This window comes from Tupaia chinensis, unplaced genomic scaffold (genome assembly GCF_000334495.1).
Source record: "Tupaia chinensis unplaced genomic scaffold, TupChi_1.0 Scaffold000225_1, whole genome shotgun sequence".
Taxonomy (NCBI): domain Eukaryota; kingdom Metazoa; phylum Chordata; class Mammalia; order Scandentia; family Tupaiidae; genus Tupaia; species Tupaia belangeri.
In genome coordinates, this window is record NW_006159700.1 from 5,451,475 (window position 1) to 5,466,325 (window position 14,851).

The 14,851-nt window shown below is 33.0% G+C and overlaps 1 protein-coding gene across 1 annotated transcript in view; it reads left to right on the forward strand.

Moving 5' to 3' along the window:
• Positions 1-14,851, forward strand: part of CALCRL (calcitonin receptor like receptor) — a 41,391-nt gene that overhangs the window by 922 nt on the left and 25,618 nt on the right. Inside the window, exons 3-7 of the mRNA XM_006147848.3 lie at positions 1,093-1,177; positions 4,049-4,181; positions 7,320-7,430; positions 7,520-7,632; positions 9,364-9,455. Of these exons, the coding sequence (XP_006147910.1) occupies positions 1,124-1,177; positions 4,049-4,181; positions 7,320-7,430; positions 7,520-7,632; positions 9,364-9,455 (503 nt within the window). The 5' untranslated portion in view covers positions 1,093-1,123. The remainder of the gene's footprint in view (positions 1-1,092; positions 1,178-4,048; positions 4,182-7,319; positions 7,431-7,519; positions 7,633-9,363; positions 9,456-14,851) is intronic.

A 14,851-nucleotide genomic window follows, 5' to 3' on the forward strand; every position in this document is an offset into this window, starting at 1 on the left:
TCCAAAAATAAAATAAAATAAAACAATATGTCAGAAAATGTTATTGCTGGACTTTATGGGGCCTAATCTTTAGGAAGTATGCCCCAGCAATGTTTGTTTCTTAGAATTAAAGAGCTGGTAGGCAGTATTTTAGAAGCCATTTTCATTAGTTTAAAGTAATGTCTATCATTAAAAATATTTTAACAGAAATACTTTTATAAGATATTGTTTATCCTTTGTAAACTTATTTAAGTACTGCAAATAGCTTAGGGACTTTTAAAATTTTCTGATTAACGAAAGAGTTGTTTATTTGTCCATAGATAATAATAAGTAATATCAAATTATAAGCACATTTGTATTATGTATGGGTACTGACTCTCAACAAGTTGACCAGAGAACAGATTTCCCCATTAAAGTACTAAGATTCAGAAAATTAAAAATGACATCATTGGCATTTATAAACAATAGAGGTTATCTTTATAATATAATATGCTATCAAAACTTTTATTCTGTTCATGTATCATTTTGATACTTTAATCATTTTATCTCAATTTTAGTATAGGAAAAAAAGCAGATATTTTGTAATTACTTAAAAATATATGTGTAAGGGGAACCAGCAGTTAGCTTAATGGCTATGTCACTGGACTCCCATGTAGTCAACCGCGGTTCACGTCCCGGACCCGGTGGCTTAGAACTCACGCCGGGCGCGTGTGCGTGTGTGCCCAAGATCCCAAGAGGAGAATGGAGGAGAAGGGATTGCGGCATGGCCATCACCCCTGGGGGGTGATTTCTCGCTTTCTGTCTCTATGTCTCTGTCTGTCTGGTGAGCGCACGTGCCCTATAGCGAAAACCTCTCCAAAAAATAAAAAAAAAAATAAGAAAAAAATATATATGTGTAAGAAACTTTCCTGTTTAGTGTAATTAAATTGAATATCTTTTTAATTGAGCTGTTTAGTACTTTAAGCCATGATGATTTTACACATTGTAACACAGAAGACTATCCAATCCTTCACGTAAGATTATTGTATAGTTTTAAAATAAATTTCTGTTGAGATTTGTCTATGCTTATTTCCTAAGTATTTGTGAATTATAGTTTTTCATTTTCTATTGCAGTTTGATTTATATTATATTTCATTTGGCTTTAATGATGGAGAAAACGTGTATCCTGTATTTTCTATTTCTCTTGTCTTTTTTTATGGTAAGCATAAATTCCTTTGATTTATCTTTCTATCATTGAGTATTATTTGCTTTACTTCTAATATACCTATAATTGATAAAGGTTAATAATAAAAAGTAAGGTGGTTTTTAGATGCATAAGTTAATTACATTTCCATATCAAATCAACATAGTAACAATTAATTTCCTTTGAGAATGTTTTCAGTCCTGTAACAGGTATAGAATGATAAAGCAGTGGGGTGTCAGAGTGGGAAAGATGAATGGATAAAATTGTGGAAACATCAGAGCAAAATAATTACCTGAGTTTGGAGAGTACAATAACAAATAAGAAATGACTACAATACAGTAGCACACAGTAGGTAAAATATTTCAATCAGACTTGTTGTTTCTGAATTAGATCTGTTAAAAAAGCAGATTTTAACCCACAGGTTTTTCTCCTCATCTGTCAATTGACTGTATATATTTATTAAAAGACAATTTGGAACCATGTCCTCTTTACATTTAATTTTTCTTCATGTATTTGTTCAAATAGGCAAGAATTGATGTTATGTTTTTGACAGGTGTGTATTTAAATGTACTAAGACATATAGGCCTCTGTATGTACATACTAAGGATATGGTGCAGCAGGTGGAAGGTCGAAAGATGACCAAAAATCAACTGCTCTGTTAGAGGGGCCATACGCTTCATATATTTAATTGTATTTTCTGTTTATAGAGATGCTTTTTTTATATTTTCCCTTGCCTCAAAACAGTGACTGTGCTCTCCTACCATTGTATGTATGAGCTACTGAGACCTAATCTCATCTAATTCTGTGTCTGCAAAGAATTTTCCTGTAGTGTTTCCAAGTAAACCCCACAAGGATTTAAACAAAGAAATTCAGAAGAACTACAGAATACCTAAACAACAACAAAAATAAAACTCCCAGAGTACATTCCTGTGAGCACTAGTATTTAAAAACATCCTCCATTCTAGGAGCACTCCAAATCTTTCACTTCTTAGATGTTATCAGGCACATTGACTCAAATTCAAGAAACAGGATTCCTTTTTCTACAGCTCACACTCTCCACAGAGCATGCCAGTGAGCTGTGCAGGCCAACCTTGGTTCCCTGCAGGTAATTATGCAACAGGTTAGCACCTGATTATTGCAGTTTAAGGAATTGTGATCCTTTCTCTTGGATTCACGCACAGACAATGCATACATTTGAGCCATTACTTCAAGTAGAAAGAAAAATTATACTGATTTATGCAATTCTCTAAACTTCAGAACAGAAATTATGTGGCTTTAAAAATAAAATTGTCTTGATGTTCTAAATTTCCATTTATTACTCATACAGCACAACCACTGCAAATATCTTTGTTAGGAAATTAAAACTAACCACAGAGTGAAAGTTCACATTAAATGATGGGTAAGTGATGGTGAAACTTGAATGTTACCATGCAGTGAGGAAGTCTTAAGATTTTTAACTTCTAGTTAAAGAAGAGAAAATAAACGATTAGGGAAGGGGCAGCTGGTGGCATGGTGGTTAAGGCAGCTGGATACCACAAGGTGGATTGCACAGTTTGAGTCAGGCAGCCTGAAAAACACACCAGGTTCTTGGACATGCATGGCCAAAATTTCCAAAAGGAGAAATGGAGGAGAAGGGATTGCAGAGTGATTATACCCTTAAGGGGTGGTTTCTCATTTTCCTTCTCTCTGTGTCTCTAGCAAACACACATACCTCTGGCAAATTATAAATAAATTAAAGAATTGGGAAATTAAAAAGAAGAATAAAACAACTGCTTATGGGAGAGAGTAGAAATAATGTTAAAAATTAAGAGAAATACAATGGTCTCATGATATCTACAGGGGATTTATTCTACGACCCTCATGGATACCAAAATCTGCAGATGCTCAAGTTCCCTAAATAAAATACTACTTGCATATAACCTACACACACAACTCCTGTGTACAGTTTAAATACTATGTAAATTCTTGTTATATTCTATTGCTTCGGGAATAAAGATAAGAAAAAAAATGCTTGTATATGTTTAGTATAGTCATTTCCAATAACCTAACTATTGGGTTATTGGAAAAGTCATGAAGTATTTTTCTATTTTTCTATGAAAAAAAAATGTGTCATGACTTTTCTGACAACCCAATATGTAGTCATATCAGTAACACTGTAATATTTCAATCCATAGTAGGTTAAATCCTCAAATGTAGAATTTTAGATATGGAGGGCAAATGGTAGGTTGAAGAGAGATTTATTCAGGTTTCATATTATACATCAGGGGAAAAGTCATAAAGAAATTAAAGTAGAAATGAAACTTAAATGGTGCTAGTAAACTAGAAGAACATAAACATATTCAATAAAATTCTATTTGCTAATATCATAAGTTCCATTATTTTATTAAAATATCTTGACAACAGTAGCAAAACATGTTAAGTATTTTCCACATGGCAGAAACATCCCCTCTGTTATCTTGTTGTTATTTTATACTATTTTATAACAGGAAGTCAGAGGTGTTTGTGTTTGTGTGGGTGGGAGGGTAAATATCTGGCCTACATTCACAGAGATGGTCAAAGAAGTGAGATGAATTTTGAACACATGCAACTCTGGGTAAATTCTAGAACACATGTTTAGTAATATCCTGAGCCAGCTACCATAGGTTTCCAAGAGCCAACTATGCCTCTCAACTCTGCCATTGGTGACGTCTTGGTAGCTTGAGACTGGGCATGGTGGGAATGTTTATACCACGGAAATCAACAAACACTATAAATCAGGGATTTTATCCTGGAGAGCCAATTTACCATCTAGTATATCACTGCACTTGCTGTTTTCCACTGTGAAGAAAGACTGCCTCAACGAAGACAATTTCACAATCTGAAGTTGTTATTATTTTAATCCCTTAGGTTCTTGTCACAGCAGAATCAGAAGAGAGCCCTGATGACTTAATTCAGTTGGGGGTTACTAGAAACAAAATCATGACTGCTCAGTATGAATGTTACCAAAAAATTATGCAAGACCCTATTCAACAAGCAGAAGGTAAAATAACTTAATTTTAAATGCATTTGACATATTTTTAGAGGAAAATGATCCCAAAATGTCTCTGTGAGTTTCTTGGGCTCATTATTAAAAAAGGATTTGTTACTGATTTTTCAGCTATTTGTGTAATTTTAATTATTTACTTATCAGAACATTTTATGACATGATTTATCCTGCTGCTTTGTAATAAAACCTAATAAAAATATGTGACACAGTGATCTATTAGTACCATTTTTATGGTATAAAGATATTTAAGATATAAGTATTAATACTAACACAGACACTAGTCTTTAGTTAAATCAGTGACAGCTGACTCAAGTTCATGTTACTTGCATTATCACAACCTTTTTAAATATAAATTTGCATAATAAAATTATGAATATAAAGGAAGGTTTTTTTTTTCAAAATACACAAGCTTTGCATAGTATCTTAGTGGCAAAGCTAGTGAAATATAAGTACTGTTTCCATTAAGTATTCTTTAGATTATTTTAAAATATTGTTTGAAGGCTTACTACATGTTAGACATTTGCCTAGATTCTGAAGATAGAAAGATAAGTAGTACAAGCAGTGATGGGTGGTTAAGCACTGGACTCCCACATGGCTGACCTTGGTCCTAGTTCTGGATCCGGTGACTTGGAAATCACTCTGGGCGTGTGCGTGTACATGTCCAAAATCTCGAGAGAAGAGTGGAAGAGAAGGGATTGCAGCATGGCCATCCCCCATAGAGGGTGGTTTCTCACTTTTCCTCTCTCTTTTTCTGTCTCCAACAAAAGCATGCACCCTATGGCAAAAACCTAGAACAAAACAAGACAAAACAAAAAACAGATAAGTCGTATAGTTAGAGTTGTTATTTTACAAAACCAAAACCAGGTCATATTGTTTTCCCTGGCAACCCTTAAAAGGTTTAGCTTCAAAATATAAAATGCAAAACTCAAGGTGAAACAAAGAGAAATGTAAAGACTTCAGCAATCTCTAATTTTTCAACCATCAGAGAAACAAAGATCTTAGAATTGAGGGAAACTTTTGGTAGTGTGATATTTAATGTTTGTATATAAGTAAAATATTAAAAGTGGAATATTAACATTTATAAATTTTGAAGTGAACTTGTTTGTAAAAAGAGTAAGATGTGTTTTTTTTCTACACTGAACAACTTTTAGTCTGATAATTAAGCAGAACAGTATAATTTATTAATTTTTAGAAAATATTTAGGCTTTTTATCTGCCCTGTTATTTTTACTACATTATCCAGTTTAAAAATGTTTTCAAATATGTTTGACAATAATAAATTATCTGACATAGGTTTAATTATCAAGTAATTAAATTACTTATATAGATAGCCTTGTTAACTAGTCCAGCTTCTCATTTTATTTTATAATTTAAGTGTCATTATTTTAAAACTATTGATTCAACCTTTTCCATATTATTTGTGTGTGTGTTGCTTGTGTGTAAAATAGGTTTTAAATTTAGTTCTTGACCATTAGGCATATCTTTATGTTTCTAGTAAAATAATTCTGTGATAAAATAAGTTCAAGATCAATGCACAATGCATGTTGGGGCTTTTTGATGTGTGTCTTAATTTTAAATACTCTAGCAAGTCTTGCCATAGAAAATTATCTTGATTTTATCCCTGTGTTTCTAAAGTCTATTTTACCATAAGTATTTTTTAAATGGAGTACCTTTTCATAGTTTAGCTAAATGTCATAAAACACAATTTGAAAAATCATGATATTGAACTCTATCATGCTGCCAGTGTAATACACTACTTGTAGCAGCAGTATGGACATGTTTGAAATGCTAAAACTCTATCAAGAAAAATTTCACTGAGAACTCTCAAAATATATTTTATCTTGGAATATATGAATGAAAAATATTTATGTCATTATTTTAAAACTAAAAGGAGACCAAGATGATGTGAAGTGTTTTTGGTGTAGGTTAATCAGAGCTATTTAAACTTACAGGCCATCAGAATTCTTTTGTACTTTCATGAGGACTAAGTTACTTCCAAGACTACTATTTACATTAATTTTAAATAATAAATATCCTATGTAGCATGCAGTGTTCTATCTGTATATATAAAGGTAGGACATTACATTTTTGTCTACAGACAGTTATCACATGGGAGTATTTGTTAATTTCTCCATCCTTTAAAAAAAACTTTATATGGTTAATGTAAGAGGTTCTTTCTCTTTATGTTTAACAAGAATGTGAGGAAGCTGAAAAACATTTTGGGTACATTTGTTTGCATGTCCCCCAAATCCCAACAGGATGGAGAAATGGAGGAGAATGGATTATGGTATGACCATTGTTTGGGGGAGTCTTTCTCTCCCTCTTTCTCTATATCTTTCTGGCCAGCACACATACCCTCTGGCAATTAAAAAATATATATTGTAAAAACACTATGGTTGGGACCAGCAGTAGTGTAATGACTATGTCGTTGGACTCCCATGTAGTCGACTGCGGTTCAAGTCCTGGACCCAGTGGCTTAAAACTCACACCAGACGTGTGCGTGTGTTCCCCGGATCCCGAAAGGAGAATGGAGGAAAAGGGATTGTGGTGTGGCCATCCCCCCCCGGGGGGGGGTGATTTCTCGCTTTCTGTCTCTCTGTCTCTCTCTGTCTTTCTGGCACGCACACGCATCCTATAGCAAAAACCTCTCCAAAAACAAAAACAAAAACCACTATGGTTAAGGACAGTCAACAAAGACCACTTTAATTGTCTAAATCTAAGCTATATATATTTACAAAATTCTAAATTTAATTTAGAAATTGTTATTTTAATAATTAGTTGGCAGAGACCCAGCTGTGGTGGTTCAAGTAGTAGGGTACTGTTGTCCAATCCTGGAGACCATGTGGCAAGACTCTGAGTGTTTGTCTGAGATCCTAGCTGGCTGCAGAGCTTGAGGATTCAAATGTGAAGATCCTGTTAAGGACACTCCCTCATTCAGGAGCACCCCCCATGAAGGAACTCAGCCCTAAAAAATAATTACTTTGTGAAAAAGTCAAGTTAATTGCCATAGATTTTATGGCATCTTCATTTTCATTAGACAGCCTTTATTCCATGTCAGTGTGAAACTACTCTTAAGATTTTATGTCTTCATGGGAAACTAGAGACAGTTTCTAATTTTTATTCTCCCTTTAAGGTGTTTATTGCAATAGAACTTGGGATGGATGGCTATGCTGGAATGATGTTGCGGCAGGAACTGAATCAATGCAACTCTGCCCTGATTACTTTCAGGACTTCGATCCTTCAGGTAAAAGCAGAAATTGATTTCAAATATTATCGCCATCTCTTTAATAAACTAGACTAATAAAACTATGTTTTTCATTTTTAATTTTAAAGAAAAAGTTACAAAGATCTGTGACCAAGATGGAAACTGGTTTAGACATCCAGACAGCAATAGAACGTGGACAAATTATACCCAGTGTAATATCAACACCCACAAGAAAGTGCAGGTACGTAGGAAGTGTGAGTTAAAATTCAAATGGTTAGCTGTCTGACACAGAATTAAATAGTCAGCATTTTGTTCCATTGTAAAATGTTTTAATAATATAATTTGAGATTAAGAATAAAGAAAAATGTGGAAAGAATGATTAATTCTGATTAATTCTGGCATTACACTGAGGAAGCAATACTGTTAGGTAATAGAGTATTTACAAGTCAATGTCTCTGGGTTGGAGTTTCACATCTTCCAAAGAAAACATACCTTAATAGAAGTGTAAGAAAAGGGAAAACTTTCATTTGTGGCCGAGTTTCTAGAACTATCTCAGAAATTGTGCTCAAGTCCAGGAAAAGCCCAGCAGGCTTTAGATAGTCCTTTCTGTCCCCAGCGTAAGGCTTTGATTCTGACTAGCTGAGAGGTCACTCTCTTTCCCTTTGCTCCTTTTAACACCACACATTAAAGTCAAGGTTAATCACAGTTTGTCACAATAATGGAGCTTTGATAGAAGATGCCTGGATATATTCACATATGTGTAAACAGAGGTGGTTTTTCACAGTGACTTAAACTGAGTCCTGACATCTGACTTCCTGTCTCTGCCCTTTTCCAGCTGTATGAACTTGGATAAGCCATTTTAAGTCTCTCTGCTCCAGTCCCCTTATGTATAAAAAGGGAATAATAATAAATTTCACCATCTTGATTTTCATAAGGATTGCTTTAATACAAGAAAAATATTTCAAAGACTAGTATATATAAGGATAATTTTAAAAGTTCATGAAAAAATGGAATTAAAGTATACATTTATCTTGGTACAAAATATTGTGAAATCCATGTTTAGTTTTTGGACAATGCACATTTTTCTGTGTACTTTTTGAAGACCCCTCAGAGTATGCATTTGGTAATTGCCAGTTAACATTATAATTAAAAATCAAATTTTCCCTGATTCTTCAGAGATAGGGTTGAAGAGGTTGTAAAAATACACAGCAAGCTATCCAAATAAATAGAAATAAATACAATACAGCCAAAAATAAAAGAGAAAAAGGCAAAACCAGTAGAGATTTAGAACATTATTTTATGACTCATATGATCTTCTAAGACATTGAGATTTATCTCTAAGCCTGAAAATTGACAAAGGAAAAAGAGCACCCCAAACAGGAAAAAATGATTTATCTGACATTTAAGTCTAAATGCAATAAATCATTAAGTAGTATGTGATTTAAAGAACACAAATGATAAAATACTAATTATGAGACCTATAGCAATAAAATTTCTACTTTATGTATTTAATATTTGATTTCTAATTTCTTAAAAAGTATATACATTTTTTATATTTTGATAAATCACTTGATACATTTGCATAAATATACTTTATTCCAGATACATTGAAGTATTATTGGTTTGTAAATTATTCATTATAAGGCTATCAGAACACAATTTTTTAAAAATAATTATTTAATTATATTTATTATGATATTTTAAAACTTACTATGGGACACATGTGCTCACTGGAGAGAGACAAGAAGAGAGAAAGAGAGAGAGAGAGAAGGAAAGTGAGAAAGCAAGCCACCTGGTCAGGGTATGGAACCGCAGTTTTCCATATGGGGATCCAATGCTTAACCACCAAACCACCTGGCTGCAAGAGCACATGTTTCTAAAAATAGAATATATTTGCCTGAATTTGAATTTCTACACATGTGATTATATGATATTAATATAAGCCCCATTTTTTTATTAACACAAATTACAGACTGCACTGAACTTGTTTTACCTGACTATAATTGGACATGGATTATCTATTGCATCGCTGCTTATCTCACTTGGCATATTCTTTTATTTCAAGTAAGTACATAAGGATATTTTAAAATGTTATCGATTGTTTTTGATGAGGGTTGTATCACACGGATATTTATGTATGGATGGATAAAATATGGGTGGTTTATGTGTTCAAAATAAATCGAATGTTTTGAAGTAGTTGACTTTATATTGGATTTGTTAACTATACTGAGAGGAGATTGCTGAGACATATCAACCCCAATTTTACAAAATTAGTAGACCTATAAGAATGGAGTCATATAATAAAAAGGGAGCCAAGCCAATGTGTAAACCTAACTTTATTTGCTTTGGGAGCTGTCAGATATAGGCTTTCTTAATTGAGTATTTAATCTCTTGGTCAGCCTTAATATTCATATGTGTGTACATTATAATAACCAAAATATTGTGCAAAAAAACAGCAACGGCATTTAATATATTTTATTGAGGCCCAGCTGCAGTGGCACAGCAGTAGAGTGTTGTTCTGCAGTTCTGGAAGGTATGCAGAAGATCACGGTTCTGTTCCCAAGTCCACTTGTACTTGCTGGGTGTTTACATGTGCCTGTGATTCTGTCTGGGGAGGTTGGGAGGATGGTGGTGGCATGAGGGAGCTTGTCTCGTTCTCTCTCTGTTCCAAGGAGATAAATGAATCAACCCAGAATATTTATATCTGTATATTATTAAAACTAGAATTGGAAAATATTATGGTTAGGTTGTTTTTCCTGGCTTAAAGGAACATCATTATAAAAGTTAAATCATTCTTACAATTTTACTTATAATTTACGCTTTTTATGGCGGGAGAAACGAATATCCTGAATGAAGCAATCCACAAGTGATTTTAAACCGTTAGGAGGGCAAATTCCAAAACATGCATGCAATATTTTATGACTTCTCATGGTTAATATAATTTTGATCACCACCAGCACTTGTAGAATGCAGTGTGACAAGAGTACGTAGCTGTATTTCATTGTATTCTCATCACCACTGTCTCGTTCTCCTTCCTCGTCTTCCTGTTTCTGGTTCTCTTTTTCCTCTTATTAGCTTATACAAGATTTTTTAAAATGAATGCTCTATTTGGAGTAGAAAAACTTCAATATTCTTGTCTAACATATTTAAAAATATCTGTTCCAAAGCATAGAAAATAAATCATTTTTCAAATAACAACTTTTAAAATCCTCAAGCCCACAGTGACATATCTGTAGACAAAGTGAAACAATGTTATTGGTGCTAACAAGCTTATTGGTAAAATGTGCGAGTAAAAATAGGTTAATATTTAGTTTAGTAAGACTAAGAGACAAAATGAAATTAAAATTTCAAATACTTGTTTAGCAAAGCAAAATGACCAATTTAAGATATTGTCCATGTTTTTCTTTTTTTCTAAAAGCAAAATCTCTACAATTTAAAAATATGAAGTGTCTAAATTTGAAAATAAAATTCTCTTGGCTTGGAACTGATCCATTAAAATGATAAAATGGGCCTACAGGTGGATTAACAGTTTAAACACTGGATCCAACAGGACTGACCCCACAGTTTGATTCCTGGGACCTGGTAGCTGGAAAATCCCATCAGGTACATATGCACGCACGCCCAAAATTCTGAGAGGAGAATGGAGGAGAAGGGATTGATTCATGTTCATCCCCTCCGGGAGGGTAATTTCTTACTTTCTTCCACTTTCTGTCACTCTCTGGCAAGCACACATGTCCTATGACAAAAATCTAAAAACAAACATAAATACAAAAAAGAAACTTAATTTTCTTAAAATTTAATACTCTAAAAGTGACATTTTTGATTTATAAAATTTCCATCCTTATCACACATACTAACATAGAGAATTAATTCAAATGTGTCTAAAGAAATTTTTTTTAATATTAAAACCCTGACAAATACAACTAAATGCAAAGTAGAATACCCTCTTCCCTAAAGGCATAAAATGCAAATCATAAAGATTTGAAGACTGTCTTATGTATCTAACTGGGAAAATATGTCTCAAACATTTCTAACCCCAGGAAAAAGAATGCAAATCTTAATTAAAAACAAACCAACAAACTATAGTTGTGAAATAAGACTTGGGCGCATGCACCCACCAGAAAGATAGAGAGGGACAGAGAAACAGAATGTGAGAAATTACCCCCCGCCCCAGGATGACGGGCACTCCATAATCCCTTCTTCTTCATTCTCCTCTCGGGATCTTGGACACGCACACGTGTCCAGCTTGAGTTTAAGCCACATGGTCTGGGACTCAAACCTCTGTCAACTACATGGGAGTCCAGCGACGTAGCCAGTTCACCATCTGCTGGTCTCACAGTATATTTTTAAAACAGAAGATAATATAAACATGTTACTAATACTTAAATAAAGACAAGTTATGCATACAACTGCAATTGTAACATTCTATCAATTTCTTTTATCTTTCCAGTTTTATTTCATCTTCATTTGTTTTTGTATTTTTAACTGAATTATATTTTTAAAGCAGTGTTACTTAATTAGTACTTCATATCTCATTAAATATTTTTAAAACACTTATTTAAGCAGCTAAGTTAGATTCCACTTACTAGGTTTTTTAAAGTTTGTTAAATACTTCCTGTATTTTTGAACATTAACATCACTTTTATTTTTTTTCCATTAGTAAAGAATACTGCAATGGACATTTTCACCATGACTTTTCCCATATCTTACGCTGCTCTATTTTGGGCTACATTCCCAGAATCTTAGATTTCTCGGTCAAAGGGTGTATATCTTTTTATGGTTCTTAAAACACATCAGCTCTAAAGTATCTCAAAATCAACATATTCTAAACAAATTCATAATTTCAACCTCCTCCTCCTTTCTCAAAGTTGGTCTTCTTTCATAGTTAGCCAACTTTATGGATGACACCATCAGCAATCCGGTTGCAATAGCTAGAAATTTAGTGATACTTTTCTCTCTTCTTACCTCCCTGTCATTTTTTCACATATCTTAAAGATTTCACCTTGTGAAATCGCTCCAGTCCATCCAACTCTTCAACTCTATAACCATCAACAATAGTCTTACTTAGTTTTGACAAATCTACTTTGTCTCTTTATTCAATTTTAAACTATGCAGAAAAGGTTTATATCAAATATAGATCTGATTTTGGCACGCTTTGCTTTAAATTTTTTAGACTTCTTATTTTAATTTACATAAAATCAAAATAATTAATGTACTTGACTGTTTTCTGCCTTGTCAATAGCCTAGTTAAATATATTCCTCTGTCAGATCTAATTCAGCATAATTTCCTCTGTGAAAGCTTCTTGAAGTCTTTATTTCAGTATTTCTGAAACTGCAATGAATTACAGTAGATGTGCACTACAATTTTAATTGCCATTTTGGAGACCACCATCTCTTCACATTGAAAACAAATACTCAATAAATTATCGTGTTGTTCATGTAGAGATATAAATGGTGACAATAAAAATGGTGACAATAGTGTAAACATTTTTTGAATCAAATTCATAAAACTCTTCAGATTCAATAATCTCTTTTATTTTGCATGTAATACGCCAACATGTCCGAATACATTAAGTTTCTGGAGGAGATAAATTAAGCAGTATAGCAATGATATTGCATGCCAAAACTAGTAATCAGAAAGAGAATTCTCTCTCTTAGAATTCAAAGTGCTATAGCCCCAAACAAGTTTGAATTTAGTAAGATAAACGTGAGGCCCTGAGCTAATTTCACAAAACAAATGCAGAGGTAACAAAGCGCCTTCATAAAAAGCCCAATATTTAATATAACACATTTTCACTGTAAATGATGTAATAACGGATCTGCCAAGCAAAACTAATGTAGTAAGCAAGACTATGCGAATACGCATAGAGTATTCGACTTTAAATCTCTAATCAGACTACTTATTCACCTAATTTGATATGGAAAAGAAAAAGAAAGGATCTAATGGGAATTGGCTCATCAGGATGGTGACAGTATTGAAGAAGATAATATCAGATGATCAGAGCATCAAGGTACCATGAATGTTAAGCCTGGAAAGGAAAAATATATATATATAGGGCACAATATTAACTAATTCAAATGACTTTAGTGGAAAATAGTGTTTGTATAATAACAAAGAAATAAAATAAGGTGGTCAGTGAAAAACAAAATGAACAAAAAACCCTAACAGCTAAACAAAATGTAATCAGCCAATAATTGACCAAGTGAACTTCCTATCAAGGTTTCTAGACAGAACTTGGGACTCAGACAACATACTAGAACTGATACAGTGGGTTGCTTATTATTCAGGCTTCATAATTGAAGACATATAATGCTCATTCCAAGACCGAGAGTCTATGAATAAATAATCCATAATAATTAATAGAAAGGTTAAAATAAATTATTTTAAAAAAATCAAAATAGATCATTTTTCTGTCAAGAAAGTTCCTGTTTGTGAAAGTGTTTTGTGAATAAAAGCAATCTATACAAGTAAACTATATTTAGTATAGATTAGGCATTAAAAGTAAATCCTGTTCAACATTTTTATATCTGTGTTTGTTTCAAAAATCAAATATGATTTAATTGATATTCACAAGTAATTTTAAATTTTAAATGAACCCCCCTCAGAATTAATTTAGCAATGAAAAAATACCTTAAAAACTGAAGTTGTATATACATAAATACATTCACTTTAAAATAATTTCTGTAGACACATTCATCCCTCAATTCCAGAGAGACTCCAAATTTGATATTTTCCCAATTATCATCCTCATATTTCACATATAAAAAAGCTTCGTTCTTAAAAGAAATAGAACAAAGCTTTTTTTATTTTAAATAAAGAGTACAATAAATAATTTTTTTTTTTTTGCTAAAGTTTCCATGCTTTTACAAAAGATGCATAGGATGGATGCTACACTGGAAAAATACTGTAAAAGCAAATAGCCTTGCACTCATATATAAAACAGTTTTTGTTGACCTCTACACAAAAGAAAACAGTAAAGTTTTCAAATAATACCTTGCTTATCCTTAAAATTTACTGAAAGTACAATGAACTCTTCATTTTCTGTATCAAACAAAGGCAAAAGGAAAAGAATCTTTTAACCGTGATTAAGAGTCAACCTAACCACATGCCTAGTGTGCATGTGCAGGAGATCCTGACTAGCAGTAGAGCTGGAAGAACACGGCCACCTGATGAGGCCCTGTCCAGGGTACCAGTCTCCCTTCCTCTCTCCCAGTCCCTCTCACGTGCTTGTGTACATGCTCTCATGAATAAAATGTAAACATTATTGTGGTGTTCACGTAGAGACATAAATAAACATCGTGTGAACATTTTTATGAACCAAATTAATAATATAGCTAGGTAATTATAATTATTCTCTTTTGTGATGATGTGTGGACATGCATATATAAAGAATAAAATGCTATATATGGGCCTGACCTTTGGAAGGCTTCTCATGTTTTACTTAAGACCTGAGAATGTC